General features: G+C 43.1%; 1 protein-coding gene across 1 annotated transcript; it reads right to left on the bottom strand.

Moving 5' to 3' along the window:
- Positions 1-9,307: 9,307 nt before the first annotated feature.
- tmem150b (transmembrane protein 150B) lies at positions 9,308-14,163 on the bottom strand. Its single transcript, XM_071546401.1, has 6 exons — positions 14,071-14,163; positions 13,155-13,214; positions 12,774-12,841; positions 12,012-12,139; positions 11,711-11,888; positions 9,308-10,617 (listed from the first exon to the last, which is right to left on the bottom strand). Exons 1-6 carry the CDS (start codon positions 14,133-14,135, stop codon positions 10,406-10,408), a joined length of 711 nt encoding a protein of 236 aa, XP_071402502.1. The 5' UTR covers positions 14,136-14,163; the 3' UTR covers positions 9,308-10,405.
- Between the last annotated feature and the right edge of the window lie 754 nt (positions 14,164-14,917).

Genomic DNA, 14,917 nt, shown 5'->3' with positions numbered 1-14,917 from the left:
ATGCAAATTATTCTAGAAAATCTCCATAGGCTTCTTATAACTTCTCATTATACACCCCAAATCTCTATTGCAAACCCAAAATAAGTTAATGGAGAGGAATACACATCTGCAGCTCAAGCAAGAGCGTTACGAACATCATGCTTCCTGCATGCTTTATGGCTACATGGTGAAAAAGGATAGCCAGCGTTCGTGCCCACAGCTGCTTTCATCGGGCTTGAATAATGCCACATTGCCGATTTGACATATTAGACACATGGACTATTGTGTGGCACAAAGTAGGACCATCTTTGATGTTTCATGGCACCCTCTCCACTGTAACTCTGCTGCATCAAGACATCAATTCAGCCCACCAGTGGCGCCGATCCTTATGGCTTCCACTGAGCGAACGTCTGCGCGACGATCAAAGCCGAGCAGGTCACAGCCCGCCCCGAAAATGTCACGGCCCTTACATAATCCCCGCGTGTTTTCTCCATTATGACCCACCAGCGATACCCGCTCCCCACTCCGGAGGCTTCCAACGTGACAAAAAGGTCAGAGCATTGGAGAGAAGGAGAGAATGGTGCTGGCGTCATGTAAAGGTTAGCGTGGAGAGTGGGCAAGTGGACAATTAGAGAGTGACTTTTCACGAGGACCTATCAGCCCGCTCTCTGACCTGGATGCTGATTCATCGATTAGGTCACATGTGAGGTTGTGTGTGTGTGTGTGTGTGTGTGTGTGTGTGCAAGTCTGGCATTGTGAAAACTGGCATGGTGAGTGGGCATTTGGACAATTGGAGAAAAAGGCCAGTGATTTCAGAGGGTGGCTCAGCTCAATGCCACACAAAAAGTGACTCATTTGTCGATTTACTCATTTCATATTCCATCAGTCATCATTAACGCTAACAGTGAACACAAATCTTCAATTCTATAATCGGCATTTTAGCGGTACCAGCCGAATTAACACGGGCTGCCATGGAAAACTAGTTTTATTCAAGTTCTGTGCCAATAAGCCTGACCTCTGCCCAATTACTGCGTTTTTTGTTTTTTTTTGTTTTTTCTTGTCTTCTCTGGAAAATATTTACCAAAGCTCCAAAGCAATGCAAACCTCTGGGGAGAGACAAAGCTTAAGAAAGAGTTCCAGCATCTAAAAACAGAATGATTAAAAACAGAGAGAGCTTTTGGTAATGACAGCCCGTTTTCTGCAGAGACGGCGCGTTCTCACCGTCTCCAAACTTCTGAAGCCCAAATATAGTTGTGCAACAGCGGGTTACATGTGAACGCATTCCTGCAGCTTTGATGAGAATCTGTAAATGAAGGGGGTCCTCGCTGTTTTGCTGCCGCTGCTGCGTTCCTTGAAGATCTGTGTGCCCCCCCCCCCCCCCCCCCCCCCCCCCCCCCCCCCCCCCCCCCCCCCCCCCGTGTTATCCCACCTATGAGACAGACGATCGGAGCCTCAAACACGCTAATGACTGTTTGCTGATGTTTTAAGCAAACATTGGCTCCTGGTTATGGAATAAATGGGAGCTAAAGAGGCTCTCTCTCTCTAGTGTCTCTTCAACGTTCTCACATCAGATGAAGTGGCTGCCTCAGTGTGTGTGTGTGTGTGTGTGTGTGCGCAGAGGTGGAAAGCAACTAAGTACATTTACTCAAATACTGTACTTAAGTACAATTTTGAGGTACTTGTACTTTACTTGAGTATTACCATTTTATGCTACTTTATACTTCCACTCCACTACATTTCAGAGGGAAATATTGTAGTTTTTACTCCACTACCTTTATTTGATAACTTAAGTCACTAGTTACTTTGCAGATTCAGATTATTAATACAAAATATAATCAACTAATAAATTGTGATGTAATATTTTAGATTACTGTAAGCTACCCAGCAGTATATAAAGTAGTGGAAATCAGTCCCACCTTTTCCAGCTGCAACATTAAAGTGATGCTTACACATTAATGTATAATAATATAATAATATATACAGTATTATTCTGAAATGGGCCATTCTGCATAATGAGTACTTTTACTGTTGTTGCTTTAAGTACATTTTGATGCTAATACTTTTGTACTTTTACTTAAGTAACATTTTGAATGCAGGACTTTTACTTGTAACAGAGTATTTTTATACTGTGGTATTTCTACTTTTACTTGAGTAAAAGATCTGAGCCTACTTCTTCCACCACTGTGTGTGTGTGTGTGTGAGGGAGGATGCACGTGTGTGTACATCGGTACAGTTATGCATGTGTGGGATTGTGTTCATGCAGCATATAGGGACAAAATAATGGAAACAGCACATGAAAAAGGACTTAACTAAAGTAACTAAATCTAAATGATAATTACAAAGGTGAGTCACATTAAGTTGAATGCCAATTTGCAGTTTGTGTCAGCTTTAAAGGACAAATCCACCCTAAAACACTTGGACCTTGTATTTCTAGGCCGATTTTCTTGTTTAGTGATGTATTTTTCTTATTCCCACTGATATTCTCACTGATAACTGGCCCAAACCTAGATGTCAAGATATTTAAAGCACAAATGCAATGGAGTTTGATAGTTGAAAAAAAAAAGCAGTTATCAAAGTACAAAACTAATATGAGCTGATGAGTCGTCTTTCACCTATTTCCCTACATCTGGATGGGTTTACAGTTGGGAAAAGCCAATAGATGCTTGCAACCCACAGTGTCTGTTGCCAACTGTTAAACATGGTGGTGGATCAGTAATAGTATGACAGCCATCTCATAATATGATAATGTCCCCATACACACTGTTAAACAAATTAAAGAGTGGTTTGTTGAACACCAGACTGGAACCTTTATGGGAAGTTTTGGGGTGCAAAGTATGAAGCCTCTTTCATCCCTCAAGGAACTGGAGACTTTCCTTCTTGAAAAATGGTCCAGTGTCCCACTGCACACAGTTTAAGTTTACTCCATGCCTTACTCCTTATTAGGCACTTGAGATTCATATGTTGGTAGATGTTTCTGTTATTTAGTCAGCATGATTGGAATTTAGCCTCTGTTTGTATCTTTGTCACAACAAAGCCTCACCAAGGAGAGCAAAGAAATGGGGAATTCATGAGAATGAGAGGAGGGAGGGGTTTGTGTGTGAGAGAGAGAGAGAGAGAGAGAGAGAGAGAGAGAGAGAGAGAGAGAGAGTGCATTTTATGAGAAAAGATGGACGTGGGATACACATTCCTCTGCTTTTTTATATATCCAGGGAATGATTTGGCCTTCATTGGGTTCTGGATAGTGCTGTGGGACGCTTCTCTTTTTGAATAAGATCTCTGCAGTTAAGACAGCCGACCTGAATTAAACGGCAGTTGCAGCTCTGTACCACATCAAGACAGTTCAGATGGTGCTGTGCGGTTTGTCAAACCCAGAGGTGTATAGTAAAATGATTTCCAAATACTATTGTGTAATCATCTGAATGTTCTGGCACTCGTAGGCACTCCATGTTGGTTCCAAAGCAAACATTAAATTTATGGAAGTAGGCCTACTATTTGATCTGTCAGAGGGTAGAGAGAAGGAGAGGAACAAGGAGGTTGATAGTAAGCACAGGATGAAGAAAACGTGTGTGTGTGTGTGTGTGTGTGCGTGCGTGTGTGTGTGTGTGTGACTGAGTGTCTGCGTGTCTGAGTGCACATGCACGAACATGCATGTCCATGTAACTGTATGTGCATACCTGTGACTTAGTATATTTACAAGTACTGTACTTAAATACAATTTTGAGGTACTGGCACTTAACTTGAGTATTTCCATTTTGTGAGACTTTATACTTTTACTCAGTGAAAGTATTGTACTTTTTACTCCACTGCATTTATCTGACAGCTGGAGTTACTGGTTACTTTGCAGAATAAGGTTTAACATGCAAAACATATGATGAGCTCATAAAATATGTTGCATTGTTAGAGTTTAAACTCCCCAACAGTATATGGAGCAGTTAGACCGACAACATTAAAATACTTCTTACAGGTTAATGTTTCAATAATTTAACACTCTGAAAGAATGAGTACTTTTACTTTTGATACTTCAGTACATTTCACTGCTAACACTTCTATACTTTCACTTACGTATACTTTTGAATGCATAACTTTTACTTCCAATGGAGTGTTTTTCCATTATTGCTACTTTTACTTTGAGTACCACTGCTGCACACAAGTGGGAGGGGAGCCACACTTCATTGTCCATGTGCTTCGCTCACTACCAGCTAATTTCCCCCCCCCCCCCCCCTCCGCCACATCTCCAGTCCACCCCTCCACCCCCCCCCCCCTTGGCTTTCTGTCTTGTGCGTCCCAACAATAGTCTATTCTGTGCTGTCCCGTGCGAGCGGAGACACACCCGAGCCAAGGCCACGGTGCGAGGGGAGATTGTTGGGCGGCGGCCAAAAACCCGAGAGGGACACTGGCTCGATTCTCGTCTGGGAGCGCGGATCACGCCCGGACGAGAGGGGCAGAGGTGCTCTTATCTGTCCGGCTGTGCATTCTAACCGTCATTCAAACGTATGTATGTGTGTGTGTGTGTGTGTGTGTGTGTGCACGTATGGGAATGAGTGCTATATACTGTGTCTCAGTGTGCTCCCTAATCTGTAGGTGCATCTGCAGCATGGTGGCACGGGCCAATTTTGCCAACTGTGCGTCTGCTTTGGGTCGATGTCCCTGTATTTCTGTGCGTTCTCTCTCTCTCTCTCTCTTTCTCTCTCTCTCTCTCCCTCTCTCTCTCTCTTTCCTATCAATTCCCTCTTCTCTCTCGTCTTGATTGAAGTTCTCATCTATTTCTCCCGCCTCCTGTCGGCTCATATTGTCTGAGCGCCTGAGCCCAAAAAGTCCCCACCTCCCCACATAGCACAGGATCCCAACACACACACACGCACACACACACACACACACACACGGCCACAATACAGGCCCTGATCGCGCGAGAGAGACACAGAGAGTCGCTCTATCAACCCGTTATTCTCCGACATGACAATCTGTTCCCAAGTGCCACAGCTGTAGCCCCCCACACACACAACACACACACTCTGATAAGGCCAGGCTCTCTTCATTGTCCGATAACATAAATATACGGCACACCAACACACCATCTGAGGGGCCCGCGTCCGCACCAGCCGGGGCCTAATTATATAATTATCCCTTGTCTGATTGTGCCTGCGCAGCTGAGACGAGGGAGGGCCCTTTGTGTGGCGGTGGAATGCGGTGCGCTTGGCATTTTTCAGCGAAAGGGCAGCTTTCTGGAAGCCGCTGCCAACGGAGAAGGAGAGGAGGGTGAGATCACGGCTGCCGGTGCCCACTCTCTCCCTCTCTCTCTCTCTCTCTCTCTCTCTATCTCTCTCTGTCTCTATCGCTACGTCCATCTTTCTCTCGACCCGTCAGCCCGTCTCTATCTGTCTCTCGATCTAACTTCTCTCGCGTCTGGACAATCCCTTCTCTCTCTCTCTCTCTCTCTCTCTCTCTCTCCCTCTCTCTCTCCAGTGTCTGTCTCTTCTCGTGGCCTTTTTCAGACGAGGCCTCGGACAGGATTTGGGTCGGCGGAGATAACGAAGCCCGAGGAGGGCCGAAGGTCTAGCGCTCCGTTAAGGTCTGATAGCGGACCACCGCATGATAGGAGAGCAGTCCTATTGTCCCCCGGTCTAGAGCTGTTGAGGGGATAAGAGAGAGACTGGAGCGTGAGCAGGTGTTAGGAGAGATTACGCGGGGGCCTAGAAAGCGCGGCCTCCCTCTTGAATCAAAGTCAAAAGCAACAAGGCGGGCGTTTGCGTAAACCTCATAGAGGATCCAGACCTTTTTGTGACATTTCCATCAAGGAGGGGGGCTCCCGGTCTTTGCACGTCGCTTTTGGCGGGTTTTATGAGTTTTTATTACTTTATCAGCAGCCTTTTATGCTCGCTAATGAAAACAGCGGGGTTGAGGGGTCGTTTGGCGCCGGAGCTTTTCCCTCCAAATTCCTCCGGCGCTAGATGTTGTGTAATTGGGGAACATTGTGTCATTCCAGCAGACCCAGCCAAGGTATCACTTCAACGATTTGCACGTTTTAAACCCGCTTGAGTCGTGCTTGACTTGAGGTGTCAGATGCTTCAGTAGGCCCACAAGTGTTAAGGCAAGGCAAACTTTATTTATATAGCACAAACAACAGGCTGCAGCAAAAACTCACTAATGCACTGGGCCACATCACAGCTTGGCTAAAGCGATCATGCCTTCAACTCAGTATAACTAAAACTGTTAGCATGTTCTTCTCAAAAAAGCCATGTACCGCTTTCGAACCAGACATAATGCTATCAGGAGAAAAACTACAAGTTGTCTCTGAGTTTAAATATCTGGGCATCCTGATTGACTCACAGTTATCTTTCAAACCCCGTGTGAAGAAAGCATGTCATAGGGTTAAGTTTAACTTCTCTAACTTCAGATTCATCAGAAATTCAATGACCACTGACGCAGCCAAGTTATATATGCATGCAATGATAATCTCACACCTCACATACTGCTTGACAAGTTGGGCACAAGCTAATAAAACAACACTTCAGCCTCTTGAAACATTGTACAAACAATCTCTCAAGGTTTTGGAGCGGAAGTCAAACACCTACCACCACTGCCTCATTTTAAGAAAGTTTAAACTTTTGAGTTGGGATAATCTAATTAAGTATGCAAATCCTTGCCTTGTCTTTAAAATCTTGCATAACACTGCTCCCCCCTCCGCTTCAAACATTCATCACACAGAGGTCAAATACCAACCGGGCAACCAGAGGTTCAACTCGAGGAGACTGTGTTGTACCCATTAGAAAAAGTGCCTTTAGCCACTCTGCATTCTCAGTTAAGGCGTCGCAGGAATGGAATTCAGTACCAGCGCATATTAGAGAACTTAGACTTACCGTTCCTTCACAGGGCAGCTGAAATTATGGTTTATTAATAGCCAAACATGTATACATTAGTACTGCAACTGATGCTTCTGTCGACATCTTGCCAATTGTCTTGTCCTGCTTGCTTGTCTTGCCTCTATTATGTGCATTTGTCTTGTTCAGTTCATGCTATTGTCCGTGCTGATGTGTACGCTATGTGCTCTAGTGTCATATATGTGCTTTTACTGTCGGTGTCTTTGTTCTGTCCGACGCATGCTATAGTCTATGTTATTGTGTCCGCTCTGCTTTGGTGTCTTATGTACGCTATGCTTATATGTGCATTTGTTTTGTCTACATGCCATTGTCTGCTAATCTGTCCTTTCTTGTTTTATTGTCTCTCTTGTGTCACTTACTTAGTTCTTTATCTCTGTAACATTTTAATTGCATTTTAATTCTATCTTATTTGAAATTTTAGGCTGCTTTTTAAACATCTGGCCAGGGACAGCAGATGAAAACTAGCCTTTCTGGCTAACTCTGGCTCATTTACAGTTTGACTGTTGATTATATGTGCATTGTCCCTGAAAAATAAACCAATAAATAAATAAACATTTCATACACAAGGCAAATTCAATGTGCTTCACGCAAAACACAAAAAATACATCATTTGTCAGGTAAAATGACATTAGAAAGGAAGGAAGGAAGGAAGGAAGGAAGGAAGAAAAAAGGACAGAAAGAAAGAAAGAAAGAAAGAAAGGTAAAATAGGTCAGTAAGGATAATAATAAAACATATAAATAAAAGAAATCATTGACATCATTTGCAAGGCGGGACAGACCAGGTGCTCCTTTTTAAATATTCAAAACAGCCAACTCCTACTCTGCCCATGTATTTCTGCATCTCAGCTTATGACTCATCATCACATCAGGTAAACAGAGCGAGACCTCAAGTTCATGTCTCCCAATCAGCTGCAGCGAAGGAGTTTTTTAGGAGACCCAAGACGGCATTGTTGGGACGAGACAATACGCACGCTGTCTGCAGCAGAACACTGCTAGCTAACAGCGCTGCACAAATTCCCATCGAATTCCAAGCTGTCCGTCTGATCCCCTCGCCCCGCTCGTCAAAGCCCCCCTCCGGTGATCACCCAGCATGCAGTGTGTGAAAGAATGCTGCCGGGACGTCGCGGGGACACCGGGGGCCCAGTATTCCCATCTCAATCCCCGCGTGGCCCGAGCCATTTTTAATGACACCAGTAAAAAACAGATATAAACAAAAACGAAAATTTGATCACAAAGCGGTATCAAAGGCGGTGCCAGCAGACCCCAAGACAATATGTTTAAACAAACACAGAACTTGGATGGGGGGAACTGTTTGAGTGTCGGAGCCAAGAGTAGGACCTCTCCCATTATCGGCGTGGCTATGGGAGCTCCATTATTTGGCCTGTCTCAAAATACCCCTAACAAATTGTCCTGAATGTAGAACCTCTGTCTAAACTAGGAGCATCTTCCAAAAGCTCTCTGGCATGGCACCAGCACTGCATTTTCCCATCAGTGGAGTGATTATCAGCCAGTGTGGCTCTACACTGCCCCTGCTGGTCATTTTTGTACCTGCAGATGTGATGGATATCTGTCCATTCAGAGAGGATTTTATAATAATGGTGAAGCTAAGCATGAGAATCCATAGAGTTGTAGATGAGGAAATGATTTGAAGTTTAGTCTCTTCTCTGAAAACCTTCTTTCTAGATTCAAACATCTTGGAAAAAGTCAAGCTATATGACATCTATGCAACAGGTAAATGTAAATTTAGGAAGCAGTTCTCATGACATCATGGGGAATTTTTTTTTTTTTTTTCTCCCGCTGACGCAACCCTCCCTTCAATCCTCCATCCTCCTTTTCTCCCTCTCCTCCATTGTATCGGCCAGCTGACAGGTGGAGAGCGAGAGGGAGACAGAGAAAGACAAAGACCAGACTTTTCCTGGCATTCACAGTCTATACGCTAACCACAGGCTCATAGAAAGATATTGAATACATGAATGTGAGAGAGGGATAGGGGAGGATTTATTTGGAACTGTATCCAAACGGGCAGCAACACATCTAATTTATGCTTGAATGATTTATATAAATAACTTGAAGTGGGAACACATAATTCAGAATCACACAATTAAAGGGGATTTTTTTAATAGAATTCAATCTTCTGTGCAGACTGAATGGTGGTTGAATGGTGCCACCATGTGTTAGTCTGTACTTACTGCTGTGTGAGGCATGACAGCAAAGTTTCAAGTTTCATCAAGTAAGTTTAAGGCTGTCAAAATTATATGGAGTGACATAAGAAATCTTGCAAAGAAGACCTTAAGACTTAAGATAAAGTATAACCATACCATCTTTGTTTTTTACTTTTATGAATTATGTAGTAAAGCATTTTGTCTTGTCAATCTTATTTATTACATTACAGTTGTAGTTCATTTGAATATTTCATTGAAGTAATGGAAAACTATTACAAATTACATATTTTCCATACATACAAAGCAGCAAAATGTCACTGTATTGCCCATGGAATGGCAATCAAAGCACCTCTTTAGGGAAGAAGACAACACAAAATGTAAAGGAAGGAAGTCTTATATACACTTGAGAGAAAGCAGGAGTGTAATTGTACAGAAATGGTTTTAATATAAAATTTCTCAAAAGTTTCATATATACATACTGTATATCAGGTCTGTCAATTTGGCATCTTTAAAGTATGGCAAACAGAAAAATAAAATAAATAGTGATACCAGATACCTGTGTGTGTGTGTGTGTGTGTGCTGTGTACACTTGACATATGCTCATGCTTTTACGCTAGAGGGTATCCCACTTTGAAAATAATCTACCCAGTAATGTCTGCATGCCTGCCTTGTTTAAACAACTGTTTTTTTTATTTTTGTTTATTTTTCAATGTCTTAATATGATCACAATATTACCTAAGCTAATGCATGTAATATGAAAGTAACTGTGGGGAAAATCCAGCACATGGAGGCCAGCAGCTGTGCTCTTTTTCTTTTTTTGCATTTTTCACTTTTGTCCACTTGAGGGATCTGTTGTTTTGCATTGGACAAAAGAAACCACAGCGTAAAACAGCATGTGCATGACGAAACTTATAAAACCCTCTCATAAAACACATTAAACACACACACACACACACACACACACACAAAATTACAACTTAGACCATGCAAACTTTCCCTAGAGCCTTGGCAAGCGAGGTCAAACATTTTTAGTCTATTTCACAATTCTGTTGTTGAGCCTGGTGTTAATCTGTTTTTCCAAGGCAGGCGTTTGTTTACAGATGTTACTGCGGAGATAACTATCAAAGTGAAGTGAACATGTAGCAAAGGTGTAGCACCGGCATCATTTACACTCTAAGCCAACGGTACATGGGCGGCAAAATCTACATCCCACCTAAATGAAAGGCATTGTACCTACACTTCATTGTAAGTCTATGTAAATTCTTGACGGAATCCTATGTCGGGTCTTTGGTCTTGGTTTCACGTTAGGTAGTTCATTGCAGGTAGCGGTTCTCAAGAATACAGTCTTCAACCACTGTACCTGCGTGTTTCTAAGTCTGTGGTAGGTCACATGCGCACAGACGCCACATGACCGTTCGTTTCGAACGGGGCGGGGTTCTGGTCCTTGCCAAGAGCCTGTTTCTGCACCGTGAGGTGGTGGCAGTCGATATGTCTGAACTCTGCGGCGAAGAGGCCGAACAGGCAGAAGAACAGCATGACCAAGGTCCATTCACACACGGCTGCCCAAGACCGCTGGTGTGTCTTGTGGAGGACGGTCACTGAAGAGGAGTCAAGGAGCACAATGCTGAAGAAATGTACATCTCTGTAGTTAGAGACGTTCTGTGTTTGCACTTGTATGTATTGTATAGTATGTCTTGTACTTGATGTAGATGACCCATGAGATGTAGATGCTTGTTTTTATTATTAGTCACTTCCTCTCACACCTCTCTGTCTGCAGGCCTAGTTTCCTCTTCTGGTTTATGGTTATGATAGCAGAGAATTTGACGGTTCTATAGACATCTAAGGCTATGTACAGTTCCCTCCAAAGGTGTTGGAGGGCACTAGGAGTTGGTAATATATTGAGGCTTTCTCAGTATGCATTCTTGTGTCCTCCAAAATGTATTTAGTGCAATATATAATGGCTGAAGTCCAATTCCAAAACAAAAGAACGCAAGGATGGAGGATGGACAAAGATCCAGGAAGTGTACTTGCCAACTGAGAATGCATTGGATGGTGACTTAGCCAATGAGAACGAATGGGAAGCTTGAAGATTGATCGCAGGAACGACGCATCATATCCAATCAGCACAGCACTCGATGGTTTATATAGTGAACAGCTGTGCCTTTTAATTAATTGCGTGCACAGTCCATCTCAAAGAAAGGATGCTTCTTTGCGCTTACGTTCTTGAGAAGTTTGTTCTCTCCAAGACAACTTGGGAAGATCGTTCTCCACAAGGACATACGTATTGCATTCTTTGAATTGATAGTCACCTATTATTTTTCTTCACAACTGCTTTTGAATAAAAGAACGACATTCTCAGTTGACAAGCATAAAATCATACCCATACAACTCATAACTCGCATTAAAGAGTAGCTAAACCCCAAACCCAAATCTGTGTGAAGCCTGACATCTAATGGTGAAAAGTAGGGTACTGAACTGGCCATCTGCTATTGGCTGATCTTGTGCCTGGTGCCGGGTGATGTCACCACCTGTTGTACTCTATAGAAGGTGACATCACCTGGCACCTAAGACCGACCAATAGCAGGTGGCCAGTTCAGTTCATTCATGTGTGACGATTGACCCAAAAAAGGCCCGCGACCCATTTTTGGGTTATGACACATATGTTAACAAAATGCAGAGATAGAAGGATACTGATGATGACCAGGATGGTACAGAGGGTGCAGCAGATGGCCCTGGCAGGCCCCACCCAGCGTCTGTCCTGGGACGGCTCGGCCCGATAGGTTAGAAACAGCTGTACCCAGAAGTAGGCCAGGCCAACGAAGAAAGTCAGGAATGCTCCCAAAAGGTGAACTGTCTTTACGACTGATTGCTAAGGGGGTGAAGGTGGAGGGAGAAGGTTAGTGAGGAGGGGGAGTATTACTGGGTGGTAAAAATACAGGTAAAAATATAGCAGGAGCGTGAAAAAGTGGAGGTAGAGACTGTCAGGAGTTACCTGGAAGTTGCCAAGGATAGAGATTCCTATGGAGGACATGAACCCCAAAACGATGCTGGCGATGTTGGCCTTTCCATGGCTACCGTAGTCCCGGACCTGCTGGAAGCGGATCACTACAATCCACAACGCTGAGGAGAGGAGAGGAGAGGAGAAGGGAGGGAGGGAGGAATATATAGACAGAGACAGACACATAGAGAGAGAACGTCCGGAAGACAGAGAGCAGATGGACGGAATAGTAAAGAAGTTAGATGAAAAGGATCTTGACTGAAGACCTGGTCCAAAGGGCGATTCGAGAGCAAGTCAAGACCAACACCAGAGCCAATTGAGTCCTATTCAAGACTAAGACCAAAAGAGCAATAAAATAAAATCTTTCCAAATGCAAAAATAATGATTAAGGAGTTCCTTCAGCATGAACAGAGATGTAGATCTATCTGCAAATCTTGCAATTGACCGATCAACGCATAGAAGTTTGAGGACCATTACACACACAGGTTTCTACAAGTGAAATCCCCTAAATTGTTTCACGTGCTGGGGAGAAAATAAACCAAACTTCAATAGAATCACTGCACATGTTTTATATTTCTAGGACCAGACATCATCATCAAATCAGGCACAAGACCAAGACAAGTCCAACACGTCAAAAACAACAAAATTGAATACAGCCTCACTAAGACAGAACATATGCTGAGCAGAGGTTTCATGGCTAAGGATTGCCTAAAAGGTTTAGACAGGATGGAATGGCATCAATCTACTTGTCATTACCTAAAACAGAACAGATGTTGCAGACCTGGGAGAAGAGGCAGCTCTGTGGGTTGTAAGTGCCACATTTGCTGTAGGGAGAGAGAAAATAGACCATCATCATTATTCAAATTTCTGCAATGACAAAGACGTTTAAAAGAAAATCAGCTTGCTAGTATTTTGCAGTTCTATCCGCACAAATTTTGTTTTGTGTGGAATCATTAAGGAAAGTAAACAGAGAAAAATTTGTGTTGAAACTCTCTATTGTAATTTGTGTTGAAACTCTCTACTGCAATTTGCCAGTTCTGCATTTGCTGTCCTGCACTCAGTGTGAATTTTCAGTTGTTCACACTGTATCATCTCCCATGGCAGCATTAACCTCATGCAGAAGGAACTAACACCAACCTGATATAAGGCACGCCTTCTGTTAGGTTGACCGACCCATTTGATACAGCTATACCAAACCTAATAGGGAGAAAAAGACTTGTTAGTATTGTGGTTGAATGGGAGTATGAACGTGTGAATGTTGTTTCATGCATTGCTCACTGTGAGATGTCATGTGCATTCTGTCTTCTGTAGTGTACCTTCGGGGTAATAAAGGGTATCCTACTGTATGTGCGATGTATTTCATCAAATAAAGTCATGTCTTTTTTGATACAAAGCCCTGCAACCCTAGAGGGAGAAATTGGTCTTTCCCTTTTTCTCTTGATGCCCCAGTGCCACTTCAAAATTATACCAACATTGCCAGAGGGATTTCATGCCGTCTGAAGCATAACCTAAATAGTAAATCAGTCTGGAGAGGACTTTTAAGCTTTAATGTCACCTACTGAGGCATTTTTGTGTTTTAAAGGGGCGGCGCAGAGGGACAAACCCACTCTAGATCACCTAGGCCTATGGGAAACGTCAGAAGGTTTGCCTTAATATTCAAAAAGGACGGCCCTTTTAAAATGGAACACAGAACATGAGCGGTGATTGGACCGCAGTGTTATATCTTGCTAAGAACAACACTCATTCTTTTCCCGAAAAAATGGCTACAAATCATCATGAGTCATGGTCACAAACATGCCCTCAATATAGCTGGAGCTTCATTGGCAGCTTACTGGGGCTTTCAAAGGCAGAAAAAAATCTTAAGCAGGAGGATCACTTCCTCTGGGACCAAGCCAACAGATTTCCAGAGAACTGAACTACCAGAGGAAGTTTCTGTTTCATGCCGCACGCATGAGGATATTTCATATAAACATTACTGCCATTATATGGCACAGCAAGATTATCGTACATTATTAGGTTGACACTTTGGGAATGAAGGAGGTTATGTACTCACACAGTCCAAATGCCCGCAGTGCCAAAGATAGACAGGCAGACAGGAAGCAATGCCCACAGCCACATGTTACAGTGGTACAGTAGTAGTGCAATAGTTCACCTGGGGAGAGACAGGTAAAAACTCACTACAGTGATACCCGCTGTATGCCTGCCTAGGATAAAACCCACCTGTCCCTCAAAACACATAGATAGGTATAATATAGTCTTCAGGTAAGCGGCAGAGGAAGAAGACAACAAGGAAAAAGAGAGGGGGAAGAGGAGCTGAGAAGAGAAGAGGAATGACATCCAACCTTCTTGCTCTTCAAATTGGTTCAGAAGCGTAATGAAAGGATGGCGCAACAAATAACTTCAGAAGAACAGTGTGTGAGTGTGTGTATGAGAGTGAGGGAGAGAGAGAGAAAAAAAGAGTGTTAAATGGAGAAAGAATAGCAAAGTTAAGGAGACATGTACTCACTCAGTTCTGACAAAAGGCTGGTAGGACAGAGGTACAGCTGCCTCAAGATGTTGAAGTTTTACTATCCTAACTTATTCTAAGTGCCGCTTTCCCTATTCACTCTACATTACCATAATGACACGAGCAGACTATGCTCTGATCATAAGCATATTGCACTTTGTCCTTACATTGCATATTTATTACATGGAGTGATAAATCAGCTGTGTCATTCTGTGTAACCAGTACAGCATAATCAGAAATATGATCCCTGATGGTTATGTGTATGTGGTGTGTATGTTGTGTGGTTCATAAAGTAAGAAAGGAGCAGGAAAATGTGTCAGGAGAGGAAAAGGAGGCACAATGATGATAATTCCACTATTTTTCTCATGACTAATAGGGTTTGAAGAGGTATTAA

Source organism: Centroberyx affinis, unplaced genomic scaffold (assembly GCF_046629955.1).
Source record: "Centroberyx affinis isolate AG114_WGS23_722 - 3 ecotype Tasmania unplaced genomic scaffold, CSIRO-AGI_Caff_v1 ptg000262l_1, whole genome shotgun sequence".
Lineage (NCBI taxonomy): Eukaryota > Metazoa > Chordata > Actinopteri > Beryciformes > Berycidae > Centroberyx > Centroberyx affinis.
The sequence above is the reverse complement of the archived record's forward strand: the minus strand, read 5'-3'. Positions and strand labels throughout refer to the sequence as shown.